Source organism: Sturnira hondurensis, unplaced genomic scaffold (assembly GCF_014824575.4).
Source record: "Sturnira hondurensis isolate 20B ecotype Veracruz unplaced genomic scaffold, ASM1482457v3 Scaffold0011378, whole genome shotgun sequence".
NCBI lineage: Eukaryota > Metazoa > Chordata > Mammalia > Chiroptera > Phyllostomidae > Sturnira > Sturnira hondurensis.
In genome coordinates this window covers 9,236,437-9,263,827 of record NW_028084009.1, presented here as the reverse complement: position 1 = coordinate 9,263,827, position 27,391 = coordinate 9,236,437, and the positions used below count along the sequence as shown (strand labels likewise).

The 27,391-nt window shown below is 57.8% G+C and overlaps 2 protein-coding genes across 7 annotated transcripts in view; both read right to left on the bottom strand.

Moving 5' to 3' along the window:
* Positions 1 to 2,059: 2,059 nt before the first annotated feature.
* Positions 2,060 to 15,210, bottom strand: PCMTD2 (protein-L-isoaspartate (D-aspartate) O-methyltransferase domain containing 2). Of its 6 annotated transcripts, none has more exons than XM_037060150.1 (7): positions 15,094 to 15,209; positions 11,900 to 12,254; positions 10,073 to 10,175; positions 9,013 to 9,148; positions 6,017 to 6,140; positions 3,988 to 4,378; positions 2,060 to 3,896 (listed from the first exon to the last, which is right to left on the bottom strand). In XM_037060150.1, the coding sequence occupies exons 2-6, from the start codon at positions 12,204 to 12,206 to the stop codon at positions 4,002 to 4,004; spliced, it is 1,047 nt and encodes a 348-aa protein (XP_036916045.1). In that variant the 5' UTR covers positions 12,207 to 12,254; positions 15,094 to 15,209; the 3' UTR covers positions 2,060 to 3,896; positions 3,988 to 4,001. The 6 variants fall into 6 exon arrangements, 5 of the variants coding, with proteins under 5 accessions (XP_036916045.1, XP_036916044.1, XP_036916041.1 ...); XM_037060149.1 differs by having other exon boundaries at positions 8,977 to 9,148; positions 11,900 to 12,230; XM_037060146.1 differs by having other exon boundaries at positions 8,977 to 9,148; positions 15,094 to 15,208.
* A 5,611-nt stretch (positions 15,211 to 20,821) lies between these two features.
* MYT1 (myelin transcription factor 1) overlaps positions 20,822 to 27,391 on the bottom strand; it is a 50,427-nt gene continuing 43,857 nt past the window's right edge. Inside the window, exons 21-25 of the mRNA XM_037060145.1 lie at positions 26,440 to 26,661; positions 25,459 to 25,550; positions 24,750 to 24,853; positions 22,744 to 22,887; positions 20,822 to 22,558 (exon numbers count right to left, since the gene is read on the bottom strand). Coding sequence (XP_036916040.1) covers positions 22,418 to 22,558; positions 22,744 to 22,887; positions 24,750 to 24,853; positions 25,459 to 25,550; positions 26,440 to 26,661 — 703 coding nt within the window. The 3' untranslated portion in view covers positions 20,822 to 22,417. The remainder of the gene's footprint in view (positions 22,559 to 22,743; positions 22,888 to 24,749; positions 24,854 to 25,458; positions 25,551 to 26,439; positions 26,662 to 27,391) is intronic.

Here is a 27,391-nt window from a genome sequence, read left to right as displayed (position 1 = left end):
TCCTGGGTTTGTTTCAGACCACCCCACCCCACTCTGTCTCCGGGGACCCCAGTGGTCAGCATCGGCCTCTCTGGTTGCAGACCAGTCAGGGCTTCCGCAGACAGAGGCACCAGCACCAGGACTGAGCCTTGAATGTGGGAAACTGAGTGAGACACAGACTTTGGTTCCCGATGAGGCTTCAATATTTGTTTATTAATTATAACATTTCTGTACAAAAAACAGGGAGGAGAAATTAAGAGCCAAATAACTGGAAAATTAGAGTAAGTGGGTGAGTTCCTAATAAAAATACACATTATTAACATGGATCCTAAAATAAGGAAAATACAAACAGAGAAATTACCCACCCAGGCCCCTCCTTCCCCTGCTCATTATGGTCTCCTCGCTGTTCCAGGGTCCACCCCCCACCCCCGCCCCTTGGAAAGAAACAGGGCAGAGCTGCTGGGCAGCTCCTCTACCGTGTGATGCGACCCAGTGTCCTCACCTCCCCAGCTGGGCACTCCCTAACCCGAACCCTAACCCTAACCTAGTGAGGCCCCTGCAGAAGGCACCTTGGGGACCAGATTCTGACCCCCTAACCCGAACCCTAACCCTAACCTAGTGGGGCCCCTGCAGAAGGCACCTTGGGGACCAGATTCTGACGTGGCTGCCAGGACCCTTTGATCGCAATGTACTGGACCCACTTACTGAGAGAAAATAAATTAACAAACGTTCAATGGCAGGAGGAGGCTGGTCCTTACAAGAGGCCCAGTGACACCTGGCTTTGGCCCTGGCAGGTGGGGGCTCTGACACGCACCACTGCACTGGCCCTCTCCAGTGTCCCACCAGCACACACCATGTAGCCGGAACCGGGCTCCTGGAGGGGACACTGCCCGAGGACAGTTCTCAGGCAGCCCCGGGATGTGGCCTCGAAGTCACCAGTTCTCGAGGGCGGAGCCGACCCAAAGGACTGAAAAGCACGCAGAGCGCACTGGAGAGCTATGCGGCCAGGTCTCCCACCTCAGCCTCCTGTGCAGGCCCAGCACCGGCCAGGATGCGCTGAGAGTGCTTGCATCTCCGCTGGCCCTGAGCTGTTCTGCCCCCACACCCTCCACACGTGCTCGGCGATCCCCAGCAGCAGGAAAGACGGTGGGGCGGCCTTCGCCCAGGGCTCAGGACACGGCCTGCGGCCAGAGGGAGGGCATGGGGGCCCCCACCCGGCACCCTCTGCCAGTCACTGCGTCAGGCACCTCTGCCTGGACCTCCCACTTTCGGCTCCTCCAAGTTCCCCAGCCCCCGGGAGAAGCTGCCGCTGAGTGCAGCCTGGACAGGGGCTGCTTTTCCCCTCCCCGCTCCCCAGTGTGAAAATACAGAATTTTTTAAAGCAAGCTCCACTGCACTCCTATCATGTGAGGTCAAAGGGGAGAAACAGGGCAAGCTGGGAGGCAGACTGCAGACACATCACCTGCTGGGGCCTGGATCTTGGCGTTCCCAGCCACCCACCTGCTGTGTAGAAGCCGCCAGAAATCCCCAAACAGCATTTCCTTACAGCAGCCCAGATGGGCTGAAACAGTAGCAATGGTGTGCAGAGAAGACTGGGCTTTGAAATGAAAAACGAATGGTGTGCCTCAAACACTGAAGTCCTGACCCTGACCTAGCTGACCCATCCCTAACCCCTGACCCTGACCCCAAACCAGCCCTGAGCCCCCTACCTCTGACCCTCCCCCTTCGCTGGGAAAAACTGTGCCAACAAAGTGACCCGGACACGCTTCACACACCAGAGTGGCAATAATACAAAGAGCGAAAGAAAACACATTCTAAGAGAGAAAAAGGTTTATTTTTGGAAAAAAAAGGTGGTCGAGCACTCTTATCCCGCACGGGAAGCAAAGGCCACGCTGGGATGGCCGCAGTGTCTCGACGCCTTCACTCAGTCCTGCCTGCGCGTCACAAACACCCGCTCGCTCTCACCCGCTTCCAGCGCTTGCGTCAACCCTCCAAGTCTCGGGCTGGCAGAAGTATGCTCACATACACAGTTGGTGTTTACAGGACATACTTGATATTTATAAATTTGATATTTGTTCTGTACATTTCTATGGCTTCACTACTTCCAAGACAAAGGTCACACATAAAAACACAGACTGCTCGGAAGGCGGCAGCCAAGAGCTGTCCAGCACGCGCGGCGTCGGGCAGAGCTGCAGACGGGGCGCACAGGAACCCAGGCAGTCCTCCTTTACAAGATAAACACCAAGGTATTTCATATATATTATATCTTTATGTCTTCAACCACGTTCCGGTTTGAAAGTAACAACTGACAACGTGTAAATACAGAATGTTAGAAAAGGGTTAGCATATACAGGGAAAAACCTGTCTTATGTATTGCCTTTCTACAAGGCAAACACGGGTGGAAATAAAAGAAATCCACATACAGTCACAGGAGAAGAATTTAGTTGGGCAACATAATATGACAGATGCCACAGATGCCACATATTTAGTGTGTCCGGAAATGTTCTCGTCTCCCAGAGGCCTCGCACAGCGGTCAGAGCGATGCCCGCAGACAGACACCATCCCCGAGGAGCGTGACGCGCAGCCCTGAGCCGCAGGCCAGGAGCCTCAGGTGTGGAGCGACCCCGGCACAAGTGCTCGTCCGTGCGGACCCAGGACCACACCCCCACACTCTGAGCTGCACACACACGGCATCCTGGGACGAAGATGGTCCAGTCACTTGAGAAAAAGCAGTCGAGTGAAAAAACGGCCAGAACTCCGTCATGTCACTGAAGCCACAGACACCAAACCTCAGCAACGTCCCAGGGGCACAGGGTGACACTGCCCGCGGGTCTAGGGCTCCGCCTGTGTCGGTGAGTTCAGGTTCCCTGTTAACACCTGACCACTCCTCCCTTCCGGCTAAAAATGTGGGAAAGAGCCAATGTGCTGGATGACCTGATGCCACTTCGGAATGACAGGCCCCGCTCCTCCTGGGCCCACACCCTGATCCGGTGCTAGGCCACCTGGCGAGCAGCCCGCGCAAAACCACGGCCCCTGCCACGGCACCGGTCCGGCGCATGTGTGTTCCCCAGGGAAACGCCAAGCCAACACACGTTCCTCTCCAGAACCAGGTGAGGAAGTCTCCGGAGCAGCAGCGTCGGCAGGACCAACGGCCGCCGGGAGTGAAAGAACAGAAGAAAGCACACGGGGGGTGTGCAGGGGCCCCAGACACCCCCCAGTCTGAACGCCTCCCGCGGGCCCTGGGGGCCATGCAGGGCGACCCCCAGACACCGGGGCCTTTTAAAAAGCCAGTCTGCGCCTCGCTGGGGCCAAAGCGGTGAGGCCGATCGCTTACACTGTTTCACTCCTCAGGACACCCTTTTAGGGGTCACTAGATGTGGGTTCTTTCCAAGGGAACACAGGGTCGGGGAAAAGTCCCTTGGGATTCTTCTGGAACTAACAGACATCTGGCGGTTTGCTACTCTCCTCCCTCCTCCCCCACACAATGGAAAAAACACGACCGGCAACTCCCGAGAGTCACTTCATTTACTTAAAATAAGGGAGCTTCTCAATCGTGTCCCCCTCTGGAAAAGTAGGGTCGCTGAGCCTCGGGGCCAGGAACCAAGTTGCCGATAACACCCAGTCCACACTTGGACACACGCGCGTCACACGCACACGGGAGTTCGTGCACTCGCAAACCTGTGCTTCCCTTCACGTGCCACACACAGCCCCACTTGGAGCCGACACGGGCGTCCCTGGCAACGCAGCGGCAGACAGGCCGTGGGGAGGAGGAGCACAGCAGCGGGAAGGAAGCGCCCGTCTCTGGGAGACGCTGTCCCCGCCCAGATGCCGCTCTCCCATGCGCTGGGCAGATCTGCAGTCACAGAAACCCAATCGCTCAACGGGAACGCCACAGTCAGGAAGGCCAGAGTGGACGCGGACAGGGCGGACAGGGCGGACAGGGCGGACAGGGCAGACGGGCGCCTGCCCCCCCCCCCCCCCCCCCCCCNGCAGACGGGCGCCTGCCCCCCCCCCCCGCCCGCTCACTTGTCCCTGTAGTAGAGCAGGTAGCACCTCAGGGGCTCCGGCAGGGGCAGGCGCAGGACCTTCTCCCGCAGGAAGTTCACCGGGGGCTCGGGCTTCGTCTCGGCTGGGCTCTGCTCCTCCTCCTGTGGCTCCTCTTCCAAACCCTCACAGCCGCTGTCCTCGGACGGGCTGGAAATGCGACTGGCAAAGACCTCTTTGTCCAGAAAGACGATGGTTTCCATCCTACGGCGCCGAACTCTCCTTCGCTTGAGCCTGGGAGTGGTCCTCAGGCCACTCCCGCTGCCACTCGCCGCTTCCTGGTGAATGACTCTCTTAATGGCGGCCCGGATGGCGATGCGGGCCAGGTCCTGGAGGCTGCGGACCGCCAGGGGGGCTGCGGTGCAAAGGACAGGCGTCAGCATCTGCGGCAGCAGCACAGGCCGAACCACCCGACGCCTGCGTGTCCTCAGGCCCATGAGCTCTCTTCAGGAGACACGCCACGTACAGACGTGACCCTGAACTTAGACAAGGTTGGAGCAGCCCTGCCGGCTGCCCCATCGGCAGAGCCAGAGCCTGGCCCCGCCCTCCTGGACCTCTTCATCTCGTCCCTGCGGAGAGAGTGTCTCCTCACGGACCCTCTCGTCCAGCACGCTCACTTCTGCCTTAACGTGTTCACAGCACTTTACAGACCGACTGTTTCCTTTTTGTTGAAGTAGAGAAAAACAAATGCACAACATTTTTAAGAAAAAAACTCCAGCCCTGGCTGGTGTGGCTCAGTGGACCGAGTGCCAGTCTGAGAACCAAAGGGTTACCGGTTCGATTCCCAGTCAGGGCACAGGCCTGGGTTGCAGGCCAGGCCCCCAGTTGGGGGTGGGTGAGAGGCGCTGATGGATGTGTCTCTCACACAGTGATGTTTCTCTCCCTTTCTCCCTCCCTTCCTCCCCCTCTGTCTAAAAATAAATAAAATAAATAACCTTTAAATTTATCTTAAAAAAAAACCCCAAAACTCCAAAGTACACCAAAGAAAAGTGGAATCTGGCAATTACAACTCAGTTTCCAGCAGGCCCTGTACACACGGCCCGTGAGGGTTCTTTCCAGGGCGAGGGGACAGGGCATGGAGGGTGTGGGTCCATTCAGCTCCAGGTCAGCATCAGTTCTTCCCCTCAGCACCTCGAGGTTCCAGACAACCTCAGCCTATGGTGCGGGCCCCCAGTCTGGAACTTTATCGGCCAAACTGGGGGGGCCTGTGCAGAGTCTCTGCCCACCGCCCCAGGGCAGCCCGGAAGCTCCCACGACTAAATTCTCAGCACCTTGTCCCCACACCAGCACCGACTCTTCTCTGCTCCACTGTCCTCCTCTTCCACGAAGGCCTCCAGGCCTTACCCTGCCACTCGCTGCGGCTCCCAAGGCAGCTGCAACGAGTCCTTCACAGGCCACCTGACCTCCCACCACCAGCGCCAGCCTCTCCAAGGAGCCACTAGGGAAGACGGCCCAGCTCTGGCCCCAGCCCAAGCCTCCCACTGGCTCCCCCGCTACCCGGCCACTGTGCTGCTCCCCAAGGCTCTGACTTCGCCTCTTCTCCCCTCTGCCTGCTCACTCCTCCCTCTGACATCGAATCTGTGGCTTCAACAAGCAGACACCGGCCAGCCGCCCTGGGGCTCTAGCGCAGTCCTGACCGGGGTCCAGAGCCCCCCATGAACCCACACCAAGAAGGTCCCCATGAGCCTCCCCCGAGCCCTTCTGTGTCCAGGCCAGTGTCTTAGGTCTGATTGTCCCCTCAGACCTGGACAGCCCCCACCGCACCCTCGCTGGCTCCTGCCTGCCTGTCCCTCGTTCACCCAGCTGCCCCGTCTTCATCCATGTGACTTTTCCCGGCTGGGAACACAAGGCTGGGCCGGGCCGTCGCCTCCGGAGCCCAGGTGGCAGCACGGGATCATCTGCCCTGCAGGGACCGCACGACACCCTCAAGCGTGAGAGGCTCCTCCTGATGAGGCTGAAACACCTAACACTGTGCTGGGGCCCCTGGACTCACGTAACTGGACGAGCCTGGGCCTCCCAGACCCGGAGCGGGGCGGCTGCACCAGAGGAGCGAAGGACACGGCCAGAATCTTCTTGGTCTCCCAGGCGGAAGGGCCGGTACGGGTTATCTTCGTCAGCTGCCCAGAGATAGAACGAGAGTGAGCGCGGGCCTCGGCTGCCGGTCAGTTTGACACAAACACAGTCATTCCCACGTGTGACCTGAACGCGCAGACTCGGGGTCCCAAGAGAGCCCAATGCCACGGGACCCTGACGTGAGGTGACGCAAACCAACTCACTCACAGTGCCGCCAACGGGTTCACTCGGAAAGCTCGCGGTTCTCACCCTCCCGCCCAGTTACAGGAGGTCACGTGGTGGAGGAAGAAGGTTGGGGACATCGGAGGGAAGGCGCAGACAAGGACCAGGGCTTCTGACACAACCACCTTCAGTGTTGGGGAGACGGGGCGGGGACACCCAGGGCTTCTTACAGCCTGTGGGGACCACGCCCAGCACCACACAGCTGCGGTCACAGCACCATGGTGACGTCCCTGCGGGCGTCCATGCGCCTGGGAGCCGCGCCCTAAAGAGCCCCAGTGGGCGCCCAGTGGTGCCACGCCAGGACACTGGCGTGGCAGAGCAGGGCTCCAACAGCCCCCCCAGTCACGTGCTCGCCGCCCCCCCATCCTCTCTGACACAGACCCGCCCTCTTCTGCACACCAGCACACCCTCCGAGAACTAAGACTCTGCGTCACAAGTCTTAGAAATGAAAGAGAAAGTCATGCCTGATAAACAAGTCACTCACATTCTCAAATGTCAGCGAAGACACTGTTTACAAGAAGTTCTTGTCATAATGAGCCTCAAATGTTGAAGCACAAGCAACACACGCTGGGCAACCCCCATCACTGTGCACCCCACCCTGCGCTGTCGGGTGAGCACGAGAACCGCCCACACCCACGGCCGTGGGCTCGCCCAGCGGCAACACGCCTGCAGCACAGGCCCTGAGTATTTTTGCCAAACCACCACAATTTCCAGTTGTCTGTAAAGTACACACCCACTCAGGCGACACGCTGACCTACTGGGGACGGCAGGACTTGCTCAGGCTGGACGCCACACTTGGCAAGTTTCTGGGGGAGCAAAGAGGCGACAGGCAGGAAATCTTTCAGCAGCTACAGAATTCAGAGAGCTGGTGGCGACGGTGGCACCACGCACAGCAAACAAGCGTCACACAGCGTGGTGCTGACATGGAGCGCAGGTCCGAGAGCCAGCTGCCAGCTCCCGGGGGCACAGCACATGAACGTGTGGCCCCAGGTCCAGGCTGCAGGCCGCTCTGCACGACCAACGACCTCACTTCTTCAACAAGCGAATCGCCAAGAAAAAGAACTCACAGATGAAGAGACACTTGGGAGACACAGCGACCGGAGGCAACGCACAAGCCCGGCACTGACCCCAACTTACACGCACCATTCAAATGCACTTTGAGACAATCACAAAACACTAACGGACATCACCACCAACTGTCCGGTCAGTGCTAGCCGTGTGATTGCATTTCAGAGACCGAGCCCTCGCACAGCCCTCGCTGTGATGCCAGCGAGCAAGTTTCTGTACATGGGGCAGGCGTGGTCCCCGCCGGCCCACACCTCAGCCAAGTTCCCGGGGGCGGGGGCCTGGTGCTGTCCAGGTCAGGTCGGTGTGAGCGGATTTGTTTTCATTTTCAGAGATTCAGTCTCTCTTGTAAACCTTCTATTTTTTCCCTTACTGTCTTCGCTTCACACAGCCTTCACGTGGCATCACCTCACAGGGACGACGCAGCCTGTGTCAAGCATGGCCCGGGGCCACCACCTCAGTGGCCGCTGGGCCTGGACCACAGACGACAGTGTGAGCGCTGATGGGCTGGAAGTCACAGTCACGACCTCTGCACGTGAGCCTGTGTGCAATCCGAAACACGCAACACGCACAGTCGCTGTCTGCACAAGGACGTCACACCGCAGGCAGGTCGAGGGCCACACTCGGCCATTGCTGTGGAACCTGGGAGCAGCGTCCCCAATTCACTCATTTCCTAAGGTGAACAAACGGCTGCTTCTCAAACAACAGAGACCAAAATAAATTAAACGTGAAAAATTACAGAAAATTGCCCTGGCTGGTGTGGCTCAGTGGATCGAGCACCAGCCTGTGAACCACAGGGTTGCAGTCAGGGCACAGGCCTGGGTTGTGGGCCAGGTCCCCAGCAGGGGGCGCTCGAGAGGCAACCACACACTGATGTTTCTCTCCCTCTTTCTCCCTCCCTAAAAACGAATAAATAAAATCTTTTTTTTTAATTACCGAAAATGGTGAACACACACACATTCTCTTAATTTTATTGTTTCCATTTTTCCTAGTTCTTATGATGGAGAGACATCTTCCCCCACAACCTGGTCACGCCTGCCTTTTCCATTTAAACCCGTATCACCGATGCAAGAGCGGGATGACAGCAATAGCGGGGGGTGCGATTTAGGGAGTGGAAGGAGCAAGGAAAGAGGCAGAAGGACTACTGGACATGAACAGTGTGGAGGGGTGGGGGGTATAAGGGGCTAAACGGCCGTGGGAAGGGGCAAGGAAAAAGAGCACACACCAAACAGCTACGACCGAACGGCAGACCTGGGCAAGGCTCCCACCACGCAAGGGTTTGGTGAACTGCTCACTAGCACAGCCGGTCACAACCAGACGGCCAACCAGAACAGCCTCACCCCAGCACTTCCGACACACGCCAGCCTCCCAAAAGCACAGCCGGTGCAGGAGCGCAGCGTGGGGGAGGGGCGGGGGGCAGAGCCTGGGGGTGTCCATGGTGGCTCTGTGGAGCCCGTGCCTGCCCCCGCCCGTCTCCTCTGTGGGACACAGGCAGCGGTCACGAGGGGACAGGGGACAGACACAGCAACCTCCCAGAGCAGACCCTCGCAGAGAGGAGGACGCACGAGGACGCCGGCCGGGAAGGGGTCTGACCTTCTCCTCCAGCGGCATGACCAGGATGCCGCCCACCTTGAGCAGGCTCTTCATGTAGTCCTCGTGCTCCCTGCGCACACCCGCGCCGCAGTACACCCGGTCGTACCGGGAGCAGTCTGGCGCAATCTCCAGGCAGTTGCCGGTCACGAAGGAGGGTTCGCAGAAGTCGAACCTGCCAGTGAAAACGGTGTTCGTCCACAGACGGGGACCCACCCTTGGTCTCTACAGTCTCTACATCCCAGCAACTAACTGCGATACCAGCCACAAGCCAGACATTTTCATTGGCAGTCGCTGGGCAACGTGATACAACGTAACCAGCCAGAAACTGGGAGCTGGAGCTCAGGGAGAATTAAACTATTAATAATTGGAACCCTACAGCCCTGGCTGGTGTAGCTCAGTGGATTGAGCGCAGGCCTGCAAACCAAGGGATTGCAGTTCGATTCCCTCTCAGGGCAATTCCCAGTAGGGGATGCACTAGAGGCAACCATACATTGATATTTCTCTCCCTCTCTCCTTTCCTTCCCTTCCCCCTCTAAAGATGAGTAAATAAAAATTTTAAAAAAAGTAATTGGAACCCTACAAATTCCAAACCACAGATCACACACGTGAGTATTGTGAGCAGGATCCAAGATAAAATCACCACCCTCCAATCACCCTCATCTTTACTCTGCATTTAACTCATTACTTTGTTCAAAGTTGCTGCACAAGTGAAATGAGGGCACGTAGAATACATTCGGTTTTTCTGAACATTGTAATCCCTAGAATAAGAACTTTCACCAAAGCGGCAAGGGTTACTTACAAGTACTGTTTAAAGACGAATGTGACACTCTCTTTCAGAAACAATTAGGTAACAAAGCGTCTCCATCAGAGACAGCTGACACTGAGCAAAATGAACAGTTTCCCTCTCTTACTATATCGGTGAAAGGTCGCCTTCACCTAGGCATCACAGTTAAGCAAACCCTTAAAAGTACAAAATATTTTTAAATCATGAGGACACAGCCACACATGCCCTGTGCTCCCGCCACACTCTGGTCCTGGAACCCTGCATCTCGCCCGGGTCCCACTGCAGCCCCAGAGGGCCAGGCCTCGGCCTCACCTGTCGAAGCTGTCGCTGGTCCTGATGAAGAAGTCCAGTTTCTGCTTCGCATACTCAATCACGTCTGGATGAAGCTCCACGCCGTGGTTTACGCCAAAAGGACCTAGAGGGTTCAGACAGGACAGCTGCCAGGGCTGGAGCAACAACTCTTAAGCCTCACCGCTCCCTCGTCAGCTGCACAGGCTCTGACTCTGCGAGAGCGATTACAGGAGCTCACAAGGTTCTCCCGTCTTAACCCGATACTGGCCTAATCACCACACCACTCTTCACACAGAGTAGCCTCTGCTAACATCGAAAACACTCGCTTCTCTGCGATACTGATTCCACAGCTTCCCAAAGCCTAAGCCCTATTCTCCAACTTCTAGAGAATTATTTGAAAATGTGAAACAGCCATAGTCTGCCCTGGCCAGTGTGGTTTGGTGGTTCCGAGCACTGTCCCACAGACCAAGGTCATGGGTTCCATTCCCAGTCAGGGCGCATGCCTGGGTTGCAGACCAGGTCCCCACTAGGGGGCGCATGAGATACAACCACACACTGATGTTTCTCTCCCTTTTTCTCTCCCTCCCTTCTCCCTTCTCTGGAAATGAATAAAATCTTAAAAACAAACAAACAGAAATTGCACTCGACATCCACAAAAACCAACTGTTCCCGCAAAGATTTTCTAAAGCAGCTCTCACAACTACTAGAAACAATGTTGCAATGTATATCCCTCGTCTGCCACATTCAGGATCTCCCTCAGGCAAAAACCTTGCGGGGAATCTCCGTATTCAGGGAACCAACATCAAACAGTACCAGACTCCCAGCAGCCCCCAGCTCCTGCGCCCCCACCCAGCTTTCTCCGCTCCAGTCCCTCCTCTGGGAACACAGTGAGACAGATGCATGACAAGAGAAAAGTTCTGACACGTCCAAATTAAATTACAGTGGACCGGAGGGAGGGAGAAGACGAGGTGACTACCGGCAGGGCTGCCTGCCTTCCATGCTGAGACCTCTCATCTGCCGGGCACCGTCTCAGCTCTCACCCAGAGACCCAGCCCTGCACCAGACGCCTGCGCTCCCTCCCACCTGAATTTGCCCGCCTGCCCCCACAGCCAAGCCTTACAGACAGAGCTGGCCTGCTTCACCTTCCCTCTCCCCTAGCTATACCCAACGCAAGTCCCTTCGAAACAACTTACAGCTTTCTTCTGCAAACGCATCGTAACAAAGGGCAATGGAACAGGGTTGCCTTTTCTACCCAGCAAGGCTGCCAGGGTTTGGCCTAGATGCCCAGGACCTGGTCTCGTCTGCCCTCCATAGACCCCCACCAAGCTTTCGGCCACGACAGCCATTAACATGCCTTCCCCCCACCACATTTTGCCCCAAATAGAAATTAAATTAATCCTCAGAAAAAAAATTTTTTAAATTAATTAGTTAATCCTCAGATATCTAACACTGTTGCCAAATGGCTACAAATAAGAAGACTTGCGAAATCCCTCTCATCCTGGAATTTATCTAAAAGTAAACAGGCAGGTATTAATTACTCCAGTACTCAAATACCAAAACAAACAAAAATTGCTTCAGAGAACTTTAATTCCCCGGGGACTTTAAAGTTAATTTTTCTCGGTTTGGGGACAGAGTGACTCCACTAAGCAAAAAAAGCAGGTCACGTCCAGATGTACACCAGGGTCAAAGGCTCTGCTGTCGGGAGGGGGCATGCTGCGCCCCTACTGGAGGCCCAGGTGGGAGGGGACAGGGACGGAAGGGTGCCCCCCGCGACTGCTGGGAAGGTCAAGGGCAGCAGGACAGGTCGCTGCCCTCAGCCTCTCTGCTGCTGCAGACTCGCCCAGTTACCTAGAATGAGCCCCACCATGGAGCTGAGGTAGCCGGTGCCACTGCCCAGGTTCAGGAAGGAGAGCCCCGGCTGCAGGTCCAGGGCCTCCATCACCTCTGAGTAGATGCACGGGGCCGACAGGTGGATGTTGCCATGCTTCCATGCCAGGTCTTTGTAAGCATTTTCCTTAAACTCCTCGAGGTAGTAGTCCGCGCGGTCGACGGCGCGGAAGGCCTGCTCCACCAGCTCCGTCCGGATGTACTGCGCCTCCTTCAGGTTGTCTATCAGCTCGTCGTTGTCCTCGCCGGCGCTCACGGCCCCGCCCATCCTCACAAGCACACGAGGGCTACACTCAGTCAGGGCCTTTCAGAAGAGCTGTTCACAGTAAGAGTAAATACAGAACAACGAAAGTTCGGAACACACACCCACTGCAAACGGACTTCTGAAAATAATGCAGATGGAGTGTGTTTGGTCAATGCCCACCTGCCCCAGCCCCAAAGACGTCACATTTGGAAGGAATGATGTCCACACAGAAGGAAGTCTGTCCTTTCCAGTATCAACTGAATTCTAATGAACTTGAGACACTTAAAACATATTTAACAACTTTAAAACATCACTAAACTGTGATTTCCACACTTGGTGACTCTCGTCAATCTACCAAGTCTGGAATTCAGGGTTAAACTTATTCTGAAGGCAGACCTACCTTCACAAGGATACAGGCACCTACAGCGAAATCACCAAATGCAAACACGAGAGCAGGCGTCTGAAACCGCTACTCAGAGCCACTGCTCTGGGAGCCGTTCGAGGGCTGCGGCTCTCTCTGCGAGTCTTCGAAGCATAAAACCCTGGAACTCAGGTGGACAACAAGCACTACCAGGCACTCGGTGTTCATCTGAAACTCAGCTGTAGGTGCTGTCCTGTGTCTCACCTGGCGACTCTGCACCCACGTACAGCTGACGTGACAACCCCTCACCTGCACACTCTGGCACACTCTGGACTTCAGGCAAAAACAATACCCAGACTCTTGCACCCAGCAGACAGCGGTCCGTTTCTAGGCTGCAGTTCCCGGGCAGGAAGAGCTGCTACTCCAACCCTCACCCCCTTTCCAAGTCAGCCACGTGGCCTTCCCAGCTCCTGGAGGGCAGTCAGACACTTACCACCTTCTCCCCACCTGCCTTCCAGAAACCAAGCAACACTGTGCGTCCCCTCGGAGCCAACTGATGGTACGTGATGCACCTTCCCCGAATTCTTAGGGAAAGTGCTTTGTAGAGGTCTTACTCCTCCAAAAAGTACAGAATTATCTGTTCCCATTTTATGCTTACTCCACGTAACTTTCTCCAACTAACGGCCGTCCTGCACACGACATGCTAACAGAGCACCAGGCAGCTCATCCACTGTTGGGGGGAAAGGAAAACATCTGACCTCAAAGACTAACACCTTTTCTGAAGGAGGCCAGAAAATGCTGTAACACACTGTGATTCGTTACTCCGCCGATTACGCCGGCTTTCCCTTCAGAACCTGCTGGCTTTGTAACAGGATGGGATTGTGAGGAATGCTGGGCACAGAGACACCCCACTCACAAGTGGGAGCCGAGGTGGAGAGGGCTCCCCAGGAAAGAAACAAGCACCGTGACCCAGCACCTGCTCCTCACGAGCGCACACAAGTGTGGGACCGGGGCTCCTTCTGGCCAGTCAGGGCCTTGCACCTTCATCAGCAGGACTGGAGGGCCAAGTGGCGGACTTCACCCACCACCGAGATGGTCTGCTGGGCAGGTCTCCAGCCCCGGTTTGCGTCAGAGCCTGTCAGGTTTGCTCCAAAGCCAGTTTTAATTAGGTCAAATCTAATCTGGGATAAGCCACTTAGTTTTCAGACTGCAGTCTGCACCCCTGGTCCAGGACAGTCATCTGAAGATGTGGGTCACCGGTGGAAAGTGCAGCTGTGCGTGGTTGCTCCAGGGCGTATGGGGAAAAGGCCTGGAACTGCAGGGCCCCCACGGGCCCCAGGGCCCCTCACCCAGAAGCTGTGCCACGCTGGACAAACACGGGATTTGTTTTGCACACCTCTCTCCCACTTCGCCTCACTTTGAAAGTGTATTCGTAAGAGCTAGTGTGTTCGCTTGTCTGTTTTTCAGTACAAACAGCCCACCCAACCTTTTCACAGGCACCACCTGCCAGTCACAATCTCATTCTGGCTTCACCACACTAGGAGGCAAACGGACAGGACAGAGAACTTGCTTTGCTGACCATCCCCGGCCAGCTGACCTGGAATTCAAACCCAGGACTGGCCATAAGCCTGTGCTCTTCTTCCCCGCAACAAACGCGGCTTTTAGCTATTCTCACGGGGGCAACCCCCTCGGGGGCTGAATGTGTGCTGAATCTGCCAGGACCTCTCGACTCGCTCAGCACTGCACCGCTCAACGCTAACCCCCGACCCATCCCTGCGATCCGTGCCCACTGCCTAGCAGACCCACCGGGGCGCGAACCGCTCTTCAGAGGCTGCGCCACCTGACCCGGGGCCGCGGGCAGTGGTCGGCCCTGCGGGCTCGCACGTGGGGTCCCATCGGGTCCTCGGGGTTTGTCGGCCGCGCGTGGAGGCCCCAGTTCTAACAGGAACTTCGCTTCTCGGGGGAGGTCAGGACAAAGTGACTTGCGTGGGAGGGGCTGGGAAAGGGGCCCAAAGCCGCACCCCAGCGGGAAGGACAACGTAAGAAACTGCGGCGTCTCCTTCTGAAAACCTGAGCTCGTACGAGAAACGAGGGGACATCCTTCTCCCACGCTCCAGGGCCGCCGCCACCGACGGTCGGGCCGCGGACAGTGCCGCCCGGGACCCCCGAGCCCCCGCAGGACGGCCTGACGCCGGGACCGGGGCCGAGCGGCAGCTCCGAGCCGCAGCGACGCGAGGGGCTGACCCCGCGCCGACCCCGCGCCCCGGTCCCCAGGCTGGGGGCGACAGCGCCCCCCCGCGAAGGCCCCAGGCACTGTCTGCGTCCACCCGCGGGAACTCCTGACTTGCCTGGAAACTAAATGCGAACGTTTCCGCCGCGCAACTTAGGGAGCCGCCGCGCCCCGCGGCCGTGACGACGCGCTCCGGGGACGCGGGACGGGGACGGTGGGGGGCGGGGAGACCCCGGGGCCCCGGGCAGGCTCTCGGGCCAAGGGGCGGGCACAGGTGGACAGCAGGGAGAGCCGCAGGGCGGCGGCGGCGGCAGCTCTACCTCCGGGCTCGGCCCGCCGCGACCTGCAGCTCCCCGGGCGCCGCTGCCTGTCTACCGCCAGCCTGCGCTGCGCCGACCTCCGCCGCCGTAAACATCCGCCGCCCCAGTGCGCCTGCGCGGGCAACGGCCCGACTGCGCGTGCGCCCCGTCCGGGTGCAGCTTCGGGTAGCGGCACCGGGGGTGGGTGGTGCCGGGGTGGGCCCCGCCCACGAGATCCAGGCGGACCAGTAGACGCACAGCGGGCCTTGCTCCGAAGGATGCAGAGGTCAGAGCGCAGCTGGGCGCGAGGAAAATCGCTTTGGCACCAAACCGCGAGCTAGGACTCCTCTGTGAGCACGACAGGCAGAGTGTTGGACGGCCACGGACGGCGGGGACTGCTGTAGTGTGGGTGGCACTGAAGGGTCATTCGGGCTAGGGAGTGAAGGACCAGATGGATCCCGCCTAGAGCGTGCTGACAGCAGGCCAGGCCCGGACCGCCTGTCCGTGCTTGGCGTCCCGGCCGCCCTCGCCTGTATCACCCGCACCACCTGCCCCACCTGCCTGGGGCAGAATCGCCCGTCTTTCCCAGGACGCAGCAGAGAAGCCCGCAGTGGGGACAGGCCTGGTTAAGCTGTCCAGCAAAGTCAGCTGTGAACAAACACGTTTTAGTATCGCGGAGCTGTTTCATCCAAAAAGGACAAGGGAAGACATCTCAAAAGACTCCCGAGTCCCAGCAATGTCATTTGAAGAAATGAATGCTTCTGTCGCAGCATTGTGGTTCCTGAGTGTTGACCTCAAACCCAAAGGATGGGGGGAGGGGGCTGCAATTCAGTTCTTGCACACTTGTGCAAGTCTGCATGCCTGAGAGAGATGAAGGACAGGAACGTCTTACAGGTGGGAAGAGAAGCTGAGGCATTACAATCATAGAGTCTTCTGGTGGGGCTTTGGCAACCCACACATGGTATCCCAGGTTCTCCTCCAGGAGTTCTTGGTTGAAGTATGCCCATTTTGACATGTGGGAGGGCTGAGCTTGGGCAAAGGAAAGACTAGTAAAGTTCTTTAGGGTTCTATGAGGCAAAGAGAACTTTTCTAAATAATTATGAAAAGGAGTGATATGCAGATGTGAACTGCACAGGAGGGAAGAGCATTCTGGGGCAGGGGTGGGGTGGTGTGCAGAGCCCAGCGGGCTGGGTCTCCTGGTCCTGCAGGAGTGCGTGTGTGTGTGTGCACACACGCACACACAATCGTCCAACACAGAAGATGCCAGGTCAGGGTGTGTCCACTTTGTTCACCTCGAGCTGACAGGGCTGTCCTGGCAAAGCTGACCAACCTAAGCTTTGGTGGCCAGTGGGACACGGCGTGGGAGGTGTTGTCTCACGGCCCCAGACTCTTGGAGGTAGACCCAATCCCAGAGCAGCGAAGTTGTGCTTGACGGCACCTGGTTTTGGGATGTTCTTGGCCAGGCAGTTGCCCCTGCACAGGCTGCCTGAGAAGCCCTTGCCTGCCAGAGTTGTTGAGTCACCCTTGCTGGCCATTAGTCAGGGTCATACTGGGTTGTGAAGTCTTCAAAGTGCAGTGCTAAGGCTTCCTTTGACTCGGGTGACCCCCTTTGTAAGTTTTTATTGCGGAAATATACAGATAACATAAAATGTGTCACTTTAACGGTTAGTTTCACTGGCACTGAGCACATTCACATTGTTGTGTCATCATCACTGCCATCATCTCCAGAATGTTCTTCGTTGACTGTGACTAAACCTCTGCACCAAAAACTCTGAAGCTGTGACTGAGATGGAGTGGCCGGAGCTGGACAGGCTCTCATGCCTGCCAGAACCAGAGGTGGACCCACCTGTGAAGCAGCAGTTCTTCGGACACTGACTGTTACCCAGCGAAGCTCAGAGACTCCTGGGAGATGAGAAACCACTGGGCCAAGCCTTACAATCGCCCCCTTCTACTCCTGCCAGTTCCCAAACTACAAGGCAGAAGGGAGCCCAAGCAGGGCCTGGAGGACTCCCTGAGGTGAGGAAATGGAACTTCGAATGCAGGGGGACCGAGGCAGCTAGCAGCCCCAGAGCAGACTGGGCATGAGGAAGGTCGTGGAGACCTGCAGTTCCCCTCAAGGACCCAGTGGAGACCCGGCAAGCCCCTGCATGCAGGGAGACAGCCCCAGGCAGCAAAAGCGTGATTAGGAGTGACAATGGCCACAGTCACATCAGGCAGGGAGAAGTTCCTGTTCCTACTAGCCAGACTAGAAACCTGGTGGTCCATGGGACATTGGGCAGAGTACTCAGAGGGTCTTGCCTCAGCCAGGAGGAATCATCAGTCCCAGGCTGGTCCCTGCTCAGACCCCACCTAATAGTGGTTAGAGCGCTGTCCCAGTGCACCAAGGCTGCAGGTGCCCCTGGCCAGAGCACATACAGGAAGCAACCCATGAATGCATCAACAAGTGGAACAACAAGTTGATTTCCCCCTCTCCCCCACAACCTTTCTTTCCTTAACAATCAATAAATTAAAAATTATTATTTTGGAGAGGCAAAAAAACCCACAAAAACCTTATACAGCATTGGAGGAGGAGAACAAGGGTGGAGGGTGGACACAGCCAACTTCAGGACTCACTGAAATTACATCATCAGGACAGTGTGGGATTGGTGAAAGAATGAACAGAGAGACCCAGAGAACAGAACGGTGAGCCAAGAAATAGCCCCAACAAATACAGTTAACTCGTCTTTGACAAAGAAACAGAGGCAGCACAGTGGAGAAAGGACAGTCTTCAACAGTCGGACTGGGGCAACTGAACATCCACATGCCCCAGAACGAGGCTGGACACACACCTCAATATCCAAATGAAAGTCCTACAAAGTAACACAGAAGAAAATCTAGGTGACTTGGGCATGGCAATGATATTTTCTGACAACAGCAAACTTGTGATCCCTGAAATCAAACTGTGGACTTGAGTTAGTCTATCAGTCTTGGTGTATTAATTTTGACAATGTGTCGCACCGATGCACGATGCTAATGATAGGGCTTGCACCATCTGCAATTTTTTCTGTCAACCTAAAACTGCTTTCAAAAGTACAGATGGCTATTTTTTTAAATGATAAAGGGAAACCTAGAAGAAGAAGCACTCACACAGTATGACATGGTAAGGGGAGATTTCCAGACAGGAAGCAAGTGACACCAGGTGGAAATAGATCTGTACAGAGTGTGAAGGGCCCTGGAAATGGCGCCACGTGGGGAATGTATGTGTCAGCCGGTCTCCACGGGTGTCCCGGTCCTGGGTGAGAATGCTGCATCTCATTTTATTCACACAGTGCTGTCTGGCCATTTTCACTCTGGGCAAGTATTGCGTTTGTGATGGCAGTAAATACAAAACGTTTTATCAGTTAAGAGTTTTGCACACGGCATCCTGTTTTTGAGAAGAGGCCCGTGTCTAAACCTCAGACAGTGATCAGGAAGCAGAGTCAGGGCTGCAGACGGGGGCCTCTGGCTGGTGGAGTGGAGTCGGGTAAACAAGCTGGGTGCCACCTCGGGGGGGCTCCTCCCTTGTCAGCCAGGAAGGGCTTCCCAAGCCACCTCCCTGCCTTTGGCAGAGGAAGTGGGGAGGGTGTGGAAAACCCCTACCCCGGCCACCCGTCTGATACCTCCAGGGGACGGGGAGGTCTCATCCCCACTCCCCGTGTCCAGGCCTCTGGGTGAGATTCTTACCTGCACATGCTTGAAAGAGCATTTGGCCCAGGAAGCAGAGTGAGGGTGGGGGCACATCCCAAATGGATGGGCTTATACCTGAACCTTCTCTCCTGCATCTGTTTGGGAGGTGAAATCAGCTGGGAAGGTCAGCACCTCAGTTCCCAGCCACTTGGGGACAGTGATAACAAGAAGCGAAATTCACCACTAGGAGTCGCCACAGCACAGTTGTCCAGTTGGGACCATCCTAAGTTCTCCCCCAAAAGAAACCCTGTTTCTTCCCATTTCAAGTGTGCGCAGCCGGAGCGTGGAGTCCACCGGTGCTCAGACTCAGGCTGGGGCTTCTCTGCTGTTTGTCTCTCACAGGAGGCTGTGGTCTGGTGTCGATTTGAAAGTACCGGTGCGCTCTAATATCCATCTCTGTCTGTGCAAAATGACTCATGAAATAATTTCTCATCTTAAAACAAAACACCCTAATAAAAAGTTAGCAGTGCAGGGGCTCAGGGCAGGGTCCGAGGTGACTGGTTTTCTGTGTGTGCTTGGCTGGGCCACACGCCCAGGTAGCTGGTCAGACACCTGTCTGCCTGGTGCTGGGAGGGCATTTCCTTTGATGGGGTCTATGTCCAGGCTGGTCAAACCCTCTAAGCAGAGGCGCGGACGTGCTGGGAAGAAGAAGTTGGAGCCCCCCACCCCCAGAAGCCTTTGGGTGCAGCTCCTCCTGTATCTCCAGCCTGCTGGCCGGCCAGGCAGGGTCCCCACTGAGTCCTCCCTTGCAGGAGCCAGTTGGTCAAAATAAATCTGTCATCTGTCTAATCGGTCTCCTTTCAGTCCTCTTTCTCTTGGGGACACCTGACACAAAGAGGTTGTGTCAGACCAGGGTCCAGGGGTCTGTGTACAGGACACCACATTACTGAGGATGCAAGTCCTATGACCTGGACTCTTAGCCCAAGTCCCTGCCCCCTTCACCAGCCACACCCCACCCCCTGCCACCCCTCACTGTCTCCTGTGACTTAGGAGAGGAAAAGCTTTCGGGAGGAGCACAAGAGGGCACCAGCCTCCACGAGGAGGGCCCAGTTTGGGAAGAGCAAACTGCAGAACTTCTGGCTGCAGCTCAGCAGAAGAGATACCGTGGTGTCAGTCTTGCTTGCGTCCAAGCATCTGCTTCTGTGAGTGCAGCCTCCGCCCCATCCCCACCCCAGGGGCCTCTGCAAAGGGGACACCCCAGAATCCTTCCTGGGGCCTCTCACAGGGGGCTAGCCACCTTCTCCCTTGTGGTGCCTCCTCTTCTGGTCCCCACAGCCCTCAGTCAGAGCCCTTCCAAGCACCTCAAATGTCCCCCTGCAAACACCTCCTGGACCCCGTCTGCCTGGGACAGGGCTGGAAATGAGAACCAGAATTTCCCAAGCTTTTCCTTGGTTCACAGGTTAGCTGGTGGCTCTGGGTTGGCCCGCCGGGCCAGGTTCCCAGGGAGGCCAGAGTGCGCTGACACCCAGCTTGGATGTGCCCAGAAGAACCCCCTGATCCAAGTCTAACCCCAGGGGGCTAGAGCTCTGCCTGCCCCTAGAGTGTGAGCCGGTGAGGTGCTCCCGCAATGCCAAAACCCTCACTCAAAGTGAAAGGAGTCTGTGCCTCCTGTACCTGGGCAGTGCCGGGGAGTAGCTTCAGGTGTGGCTGGACCCAGGTTTCGCTCTCGCGAAAGGTCATGAGAGGCCCGTCTGCCTCCTCCCCTCCCACCTCCACCCTTCTCTCCACTTCTTGGCCCTGTCTCCCTCAAGAAGGTCCACACTCTCTCCTACAAGCCTTCTCCTGTGCCCAGGAGAGATGGCCAGGCCAGCACCCCCTCCTCCCCCTTAGCAACCTCAGCAGGAAGAGCTCTTCTCCCTGGCCCTGCCCCACAGAACCGCCCCCCCCCCCACTCTTGCGGGCCCGGTGCCATGCCTCAGGGCTTGTCAAACACACTTTCGGGGAGGACATAGGCTCCGGCTGAGGTGGCTGAGCCCACCCCCCACCCCCACTCCCCACCGGGTGATGGGGAGCGCTCGGGACAGAGGCGGTGTCCTCACAACACTCACAGTCGGAGTGGACTTTTATTAGGAAATCACCCTGCAAACACACCGAGAAGTGCTGCGCTGTGGGTTCCACGCGTTTCCTGAGGAAGGAGGGTCACAGTGTCGGAGCCGCGGGGGCACAGGGGCTAGGGGGGGCAGTGCTCGGAGCTGCAGCGGCCAGCACACCCTCCCAGGGACCATCACGACCCCGCACACGGATGCGACACAACACACAGCTGCGCTACACGCAAACGAACAGTAGATACAGAGCCCGGCACCACGCTGAGCCTGGGACCAAAGGAACGGAAAGGGCAGAGAAAACCGAGTCTTTCTTTCCACTGGACCGAGGGAAGGACATCCCCAAATTATCAAAATTCCTCAGTTACAAAATACTCCCTTAAAAATTCCATTATTAAAAGAATAAATAACAAAATATATAAAAAATAACTTGGTTGCATCAAAATTATAACTAGAAGTTATAGCAAGATTCTTTTGTGTGGCCTGTCTCGCTGTTGGGCAGTTAATTCTGCTCTGGTTTCGTTTATTTCTCTCTCCTGGTGTCCTGGTGTCGGGGTCTAGTTAAAATAGTATAAAATTAATAAATAAAATGTCAAATAAATAGCAAACGTTAACATAAAAGAGGTTGTGAATATAAATACTTACATCTTGACAAAATTAAATAATTTACAGAATAATTAAACTAACTACTTTTCATTTCTTCCAGAAAGAGCTGTTTCTCTACTTTTAAATACTAACTTGGAATTGCTGTCACGATCGACTTGGACTCTATTTACACGTAGGGACACTGTGTTTGTAACACGTTGAATTAAATTTTGCCTTTTTCCCCATCTTGACTAGATCTACAAGTAAGTAAAACCTGGGTGGTCTCCAATTGGGAATCTGTCCCCAGACCTTGCTGCAGCTGCATCCACCTCGCTGAAGCTCAGCAGTGACCCCAGTGACCTGGCAGTGACAGTCCTGGCTGGGCCTGAGCCAGACGCGGGAGCAGAGGCCGCAGCCCCTGCTCAGGTCTGACCGGTGTTGGGGGCCGGCTGCCCCCAGAGGGGAGGTGCTTTGCTGGGAGCCAGCAGCCGACTCTCTGGGGCAGCCCGGCTGGCTTCCTGGGGCGGCGGCAGGCGGCAGGCCCGCTCTTGCTCTACCCTCTGGGGCGGCGCTTCATTTCATCCTTAACACAAAAGCGAACAAACTGAAAACAGAACACACACTTGCCACACTGGCCCCGCGAGCAGATGCCCTGCTGGGGGCTGGCTCCACGGCCACCCTCCCGGCCCCCGGGATGCAGGGGCTCTGTGGTCACACACTCTGAAACTTCCCTGAGAACCACTGGAGACTTCGAGCTGCTCTTCAGATTATGTCCAGAAAACAAAAATAAATCAATTTGTAATACTTCACGTTCTGCCCTCACTCAGGAAGAGGAGGCGGAGGCCCAGCCAGCACATCGAGGGACGGATCACTAGGCACCCCTTTGGATAACCCCCGGAGGCCACCCGGGCCTCGACCAAGTCACTGTGAGGAGGGAATCGGCACGGGAGGGCAGGGCGAGGGAGGTAAACAGTGGAGCCCCGCGGGGGGCGGGCCCTGGTCCACGGGCCGGCCTAGACCTGGATGCCCCGCACGGCCTGCTTGATGCTTTCCAGGAGGTCCTTGTTCTCGGGGTTCTGGTAGCACTCCTCGTTGGAGTACATGTCGGTGAGGGTGGTCACGTAGGCGTCGAAGTTCTGCTCACATATCGGCTCCTGGGGGACAGAACCCGTCTAGCGAGCCCTGTCCACGCAGCGGGCCCACCTGCTTCAGAAGCTGTGGAGTCAACGGGGAGACCCCAAGCCCATGCCCCACCCAGCACTGACCGCCCCTCCTCCGGGCTCTGTCAACCACGAGGGCTTGGTGGGTGGTTCACGGCAGATGGAGGGGGCATACTCACCATGTGCGGAAGGCGGATGTTGGCAAGACTTTGGATGAGGGCCTGGCTCAGGCCCGACAGCTCCAGGAACAGGGCCTCGTTCTGCTCCTCGATGAGCTTGTTCTCCTGCTCGATGGTCTTCAGGCTCTTCTCCATGGAAGAGATCTGTACCAACAGAGGCGGGGAGGCCCCATGTCCCTCACATCCTCTTGGGACACGCCCCACATCCCTCTGGGGGAGACCCCGAGGGCCCTGGGCCGTGGTGGAGAAGGGGACACAGTGACAGAGCAGGGGTGTGTGGGGTCGTGGCCTCCGGTGCTGGGCCCAGCACTACCTCCCTACTCCTTAGCTGTAAGGGCAGTTCTGCACCCACTGGGGTGTCTGGCTGCCTTTGGGGTACCCTGCCACAGAGACCAACAGGGCATACACAGAGCCTGTCCCCACAGCGTGTCACCGAGGAGAGCGGCCGATGACTCCTCCAGGCACACCAGCAGCACCCTGGGGCTTCCAGCACGGGCACCTCCTCGCCGGACCCCGAGGGACCCCGGAAAGGGCACCCAGTCGGAAGCCCAGACGCTGCTCCCAGCAGGTTCCACCATGGAGTCCCAGAGGACAGGGATGGCTGGGTTGCCTGCCTCGGGGGGGCTCGGGCCACCAGATGAGCCTCAGGTAGGCCTGCGCAGGGGTGCGTGGCCAGTGTGGGGAGGCGGGCCTCGCTGGGGCTCTGGAGCAGAGGGGCTGGGAGGGCAGCCCCCAGCCTGAGGCACAGAGAGGGAGCCGGGCAGAGGCACGTTCAGTGTCCATGACACACGGACCTGTCCCCCGTGAGGGACAGCCAGCTTCCTCGCAGAAGGCCGTGGACCAGGGAGAATGCTCTCCTCCAACCAGGCGGCTCTGTGACCAGTGGCCGGGGAGCATCGGGCTTCACCACCAGGTGACAGGCCTCTGGCTTTCAAGGTGTGAGTACAGGCTGGGTGAGTGCCTGCCTCCCCTTCCCTGAGCCCTCTGCAGAGCACACAGCCCCAGCCCCCTCGAGAGGAAAGGCGGAGCCCTTCCCAACGGGAGCTGCTGAACACTGTCTTCCACAGCGTGGCTGCTGGCAGACAAAGAGAAGTCCGAGGTGCACCCCACAGGGCCTTTGGGAAGGGTCGAGCCCAGGAGAGACAGACACAGCCCCGCTGTGAGTCTAGGTGCCTGGAGGGGGCCTGATGCCCCCATTCTGCTTCCACTGCCCATGAACCTGGGGGAGGTGCTGCTGGCCCCAAGAAGACCCTGCGGGTCTGCGAGGCTGACGCGTCTTATATAGGCCTCCACGTGACGGTGAGGAGGGCGCGGCATGAGACCCGTCACATGGCAGCCTCGGGACAGGATCCCCGAGTCCCGACCCGCCCGCTCAGCCCTCGGTCACACAGCCCGGGCCCCTCCTCATCCCTTGTGCCTTCGGCCACAGGGACGTGACCACGTGTAGCCCCACCTTTGGGCCCCCACTCAGCAGCCTTCTTTTCAAAACGCCCTTCACTGCTTTTCTCACGACAAGCATTGGTTGGGGGACAGCAGAGCGATGTGACCCTCAGTCTTCTGTCACCCTGTCACCCAACAGTGGCGGCTCTGTCTGGGTCGCACTGTGTCACGTGCTGTGTCTGTCCTACAACCACCACAAGACTTGGTGGCTATTAGACCCATCCCACCAGCGGGTACACGGAGGTGCACATTGACGAGCAGGTCGCCAGCTCGCTTAGCCTGCACGTGGCTGGGCTGGGGTGGCACCAGCCCCACCTGGGCGCGCAACCCCATAGCCTGGTAGGTACAGCTTCTCTAGGCACTCGCCATGCGGGATCCCGGCCACCAGCAGTGGAGGACTGACGAGTGTGCCAGACCATCTCTGAGCACCTTGCGCCTCCACGCAGCCCCACAGTGTCCTCGATGGCCTCAAGGACGGCTCAGCTCTTCCCCCCTCAAGAAGAGGGGGCCAAAGGTGGAAGGACTTGGTTGGTTGGGGGCCGGTGGGCAGGGGCGGTGCCACCCACCTGGGACTGTAGCTGCACCATGGCGGCCTCCATCTCCGAGTTGGACTCGTTCAGGTCTCGAATCTCCTGGTTCAGCTGCTTGATCTCCTCGTCGTTCTCCAGCACTGCCGCAGAGAGACCCCCACCGTGACTCTCAGCCTCACGCCCAGGCCAGCGGGAGGGCGGGCAGAGGGGTGCGGCAGAGGCCTGCCCTCCAGTGGAATGGGGGCCCTTTTCCAAGCAGAGGCCCCCCGCCCCGCTTTCTGGACTCCGTTCCGTGGGTGGCTCCGCTCCCACGCTTCACGCTGGGGAAGCTGGTCTTGGAGACCACTGGCCCCATGTCTGCTTTGCCTCCTGGCCCTGGGTCACAGGTGGGAAAGGACAGACCTCTCTGGCAGGTACTAACAACCAACATCGAAGGGAAGTGTTTCAGAAGATGCTGAATCTCACTAGCCTGAGCCCTCGGCCCCGCACACCAAGGACACGGCCTCCGGGCTGCCAGTGGCCTCACCAACGCCCCCGCCCTGGGGCCCGGGTCAGAGCAGGAGGGCTGGGAGCCCAGCCAAGGACCACCAGAGCTCAGCACTGCCATCGGAGACCCACCACCCAGGTCAAGGGGTCCGTCTACAGCACAGCTGCTCTGCCTCCCGACACCCGCTGTGGGCAAGGCCCACACACCCAGGGAGCAAGGGTCCTGCACAGATGCTGCGGGGGGGGGGGGCACCCTTACCATCACTGGTCTTGAACTTCGTGCCGAGAACCTCGTCCCCTGAGAGTTTTCCCTTCTTCCCAGCAAAGGTCGCTCTGGGACAGCCGGACAGGCTGGAAGCAAAAGTCACGTGTGTTGACGACAGCCAAGTCCTCACCGCTGGCAGTCTGGAAGGTCTTGGGTGGAACTTTCTAACTCATGTCTGTTTGCCCCCCACCCTGGGACAGTCGCCCAGCTCCCTCACACCTCATCCAGGACCCCAGCCCTGGCCCCAAGGCCTTGTCCCTGAGTCCTAGGGGGGGCTGCTCACCCTCAGACAGGCGGTCCCACACCAGGCGTTTCATCTGGTTGTCTGTTTGCAATGCCCCCCACCCCTGCCTGCCCATGTCAGCTCCAGGAGGGCCGGTTGTCCCTCCTGGCTCCGCTCAACCCCCAGAGCCAAGAAGGGCTTGTAGAGTGAGTGAGTGGATCAGCTTTATAGGTGGAGAGACGAGGGCAAAAATGAGGAAGAGCTGGGTTCCTGGAAGGGCCGGGGGTGACCCCACACACCTTGGCCATCACCTGGCACAGAGAGGAAGCGGGCTGGCCAGGCGAGGTTGGCCTAGCCCAGGGACAGGTGTGGGAGGGACAGGTGAGTGCCAGGCCCACTGCTCTGTCAGGGAGGGGTCCTGTCACCAGGCCTCTTGCAAAACAGGCAGAGGCCTGGCCCCAGCAGGAGGGGCAGGGCATGGGGTGTGTCAGACAGACCTTTCCCTGAAAAGCTGGTGGCCTGCAGCCAGCCATGTGTGGACAGGACACTTGTGACAATAAATACACAGGTGACACAGGTCACAATGCCACCACCTGGTACCAACAGACGTCCTCATGTCCTCAGTCACCCTGGTCTTCTCTCAAGTAAGTGCTGGTCACCCCTGCACCCCGTAGGGCCCCTGGGGGCCTTGTGCAGGGCCCACGGCGGGCTCCCATGGTGCCCAGACAGGCCGGGCGGGTGAGGACAGCTACCTCCGGTGTGTGAGGAAGCTCCCATTGGCGTGGCCAGAACCATCACAGCCTGGAGTGGGGCAGGTGGGCCCCTCGTTCTTCAGCGACTTCCAGGAGAAGGAGGAGCCGTTGAGCGAACCCTCCTTCTGCCGGCGGGCAGCCAGCGGGCAGCCCGATGCACTCCTGTGTGAGGCGTACTTGCCGCTGATGTGGCCGAGCCCCACACAGCCTGGTACGGGGCACCTGGACACAGAGAGGTCACAGGTGAGCCGGGGTGCTGGAGGCAACACCCAGAGACCTCTCACTGGGGGTTGGCACCAGGCACGGGGCCGGGTGTCCCAGGAGGTCAGAGTGTCCCTGAGACAGGCAGTTTGGGGACAGAGGGGGCCTGTCACTCCACTGCATCCCAGGACCAGACCAGTCACAGCACAATGCCCATGGGTGTCCCTGCTTTGACACATCTGAAGTGTGTGTTCTGAAAGGAAGGCTGTGGGGGGCACAGAGCTCCAATGGGAAAGGTGTGACTCAGACACCCTCAGACAGTGACTCAGCCCAAGGCCAGGTCAGGTCGGGGGGGGGAGGGGGCAGGTCCCTGTGGAAACCACAAATGCTCCAGGGACAAGTGAGTTAAGCTGAGAGAGGCTCAGAGCGCCCCCCATGCTGCTTTCAGCATCCCTGCGGGTGCAGGAAACAGGGCGATGCAGAGGGCCCTGGGGTCCCCCCTCATGGCCTTCGCGGCGACCTGGACCTCAGCTCCCGGTGTGCCTTCTGAGGGCCAATGGGGAAGGACTTTGGAGCCAACATGTGATGCAGACCAGCTCGCCTCTCTGTCCGTGGTCCTCAGTCTCCTCCCTCAGCCCAACGAGACTCCCCTGACTCCAGGTCTGTCACCCATGGCCTCTGTGCTACACATGCACAGGGCCCAGGAGGGGGCACACTGCCCCCGGTTACAGAGAAGCCCCCGGGCTCCAGG

Bases quoted from the DNA above. Each gene is read 5' to 3' on its own strand.
- PCMTD2 (XM_037060149.1), bottom strand. From the start codon at position 12,206: ATGGGCGGGGCCGTGAGCGCCGGCGAGGACAACGACGAGCTGATAGAC. The intron at 10,176-11,899 runs GTAACTGGGCGA...TGAACCCTCTAG, and splicing joins CATGGTGGGGCTCATTCTAG to GTCCTTTTGGCGTAAACCAC. The intron at 6,141-8,976 runs GTCAGACCCCTT...ATCTCTGGGCAG, and splicing joins TCATGCCGCTGGAGGAGAAG to CTGACGAAGATAACCCGTAC.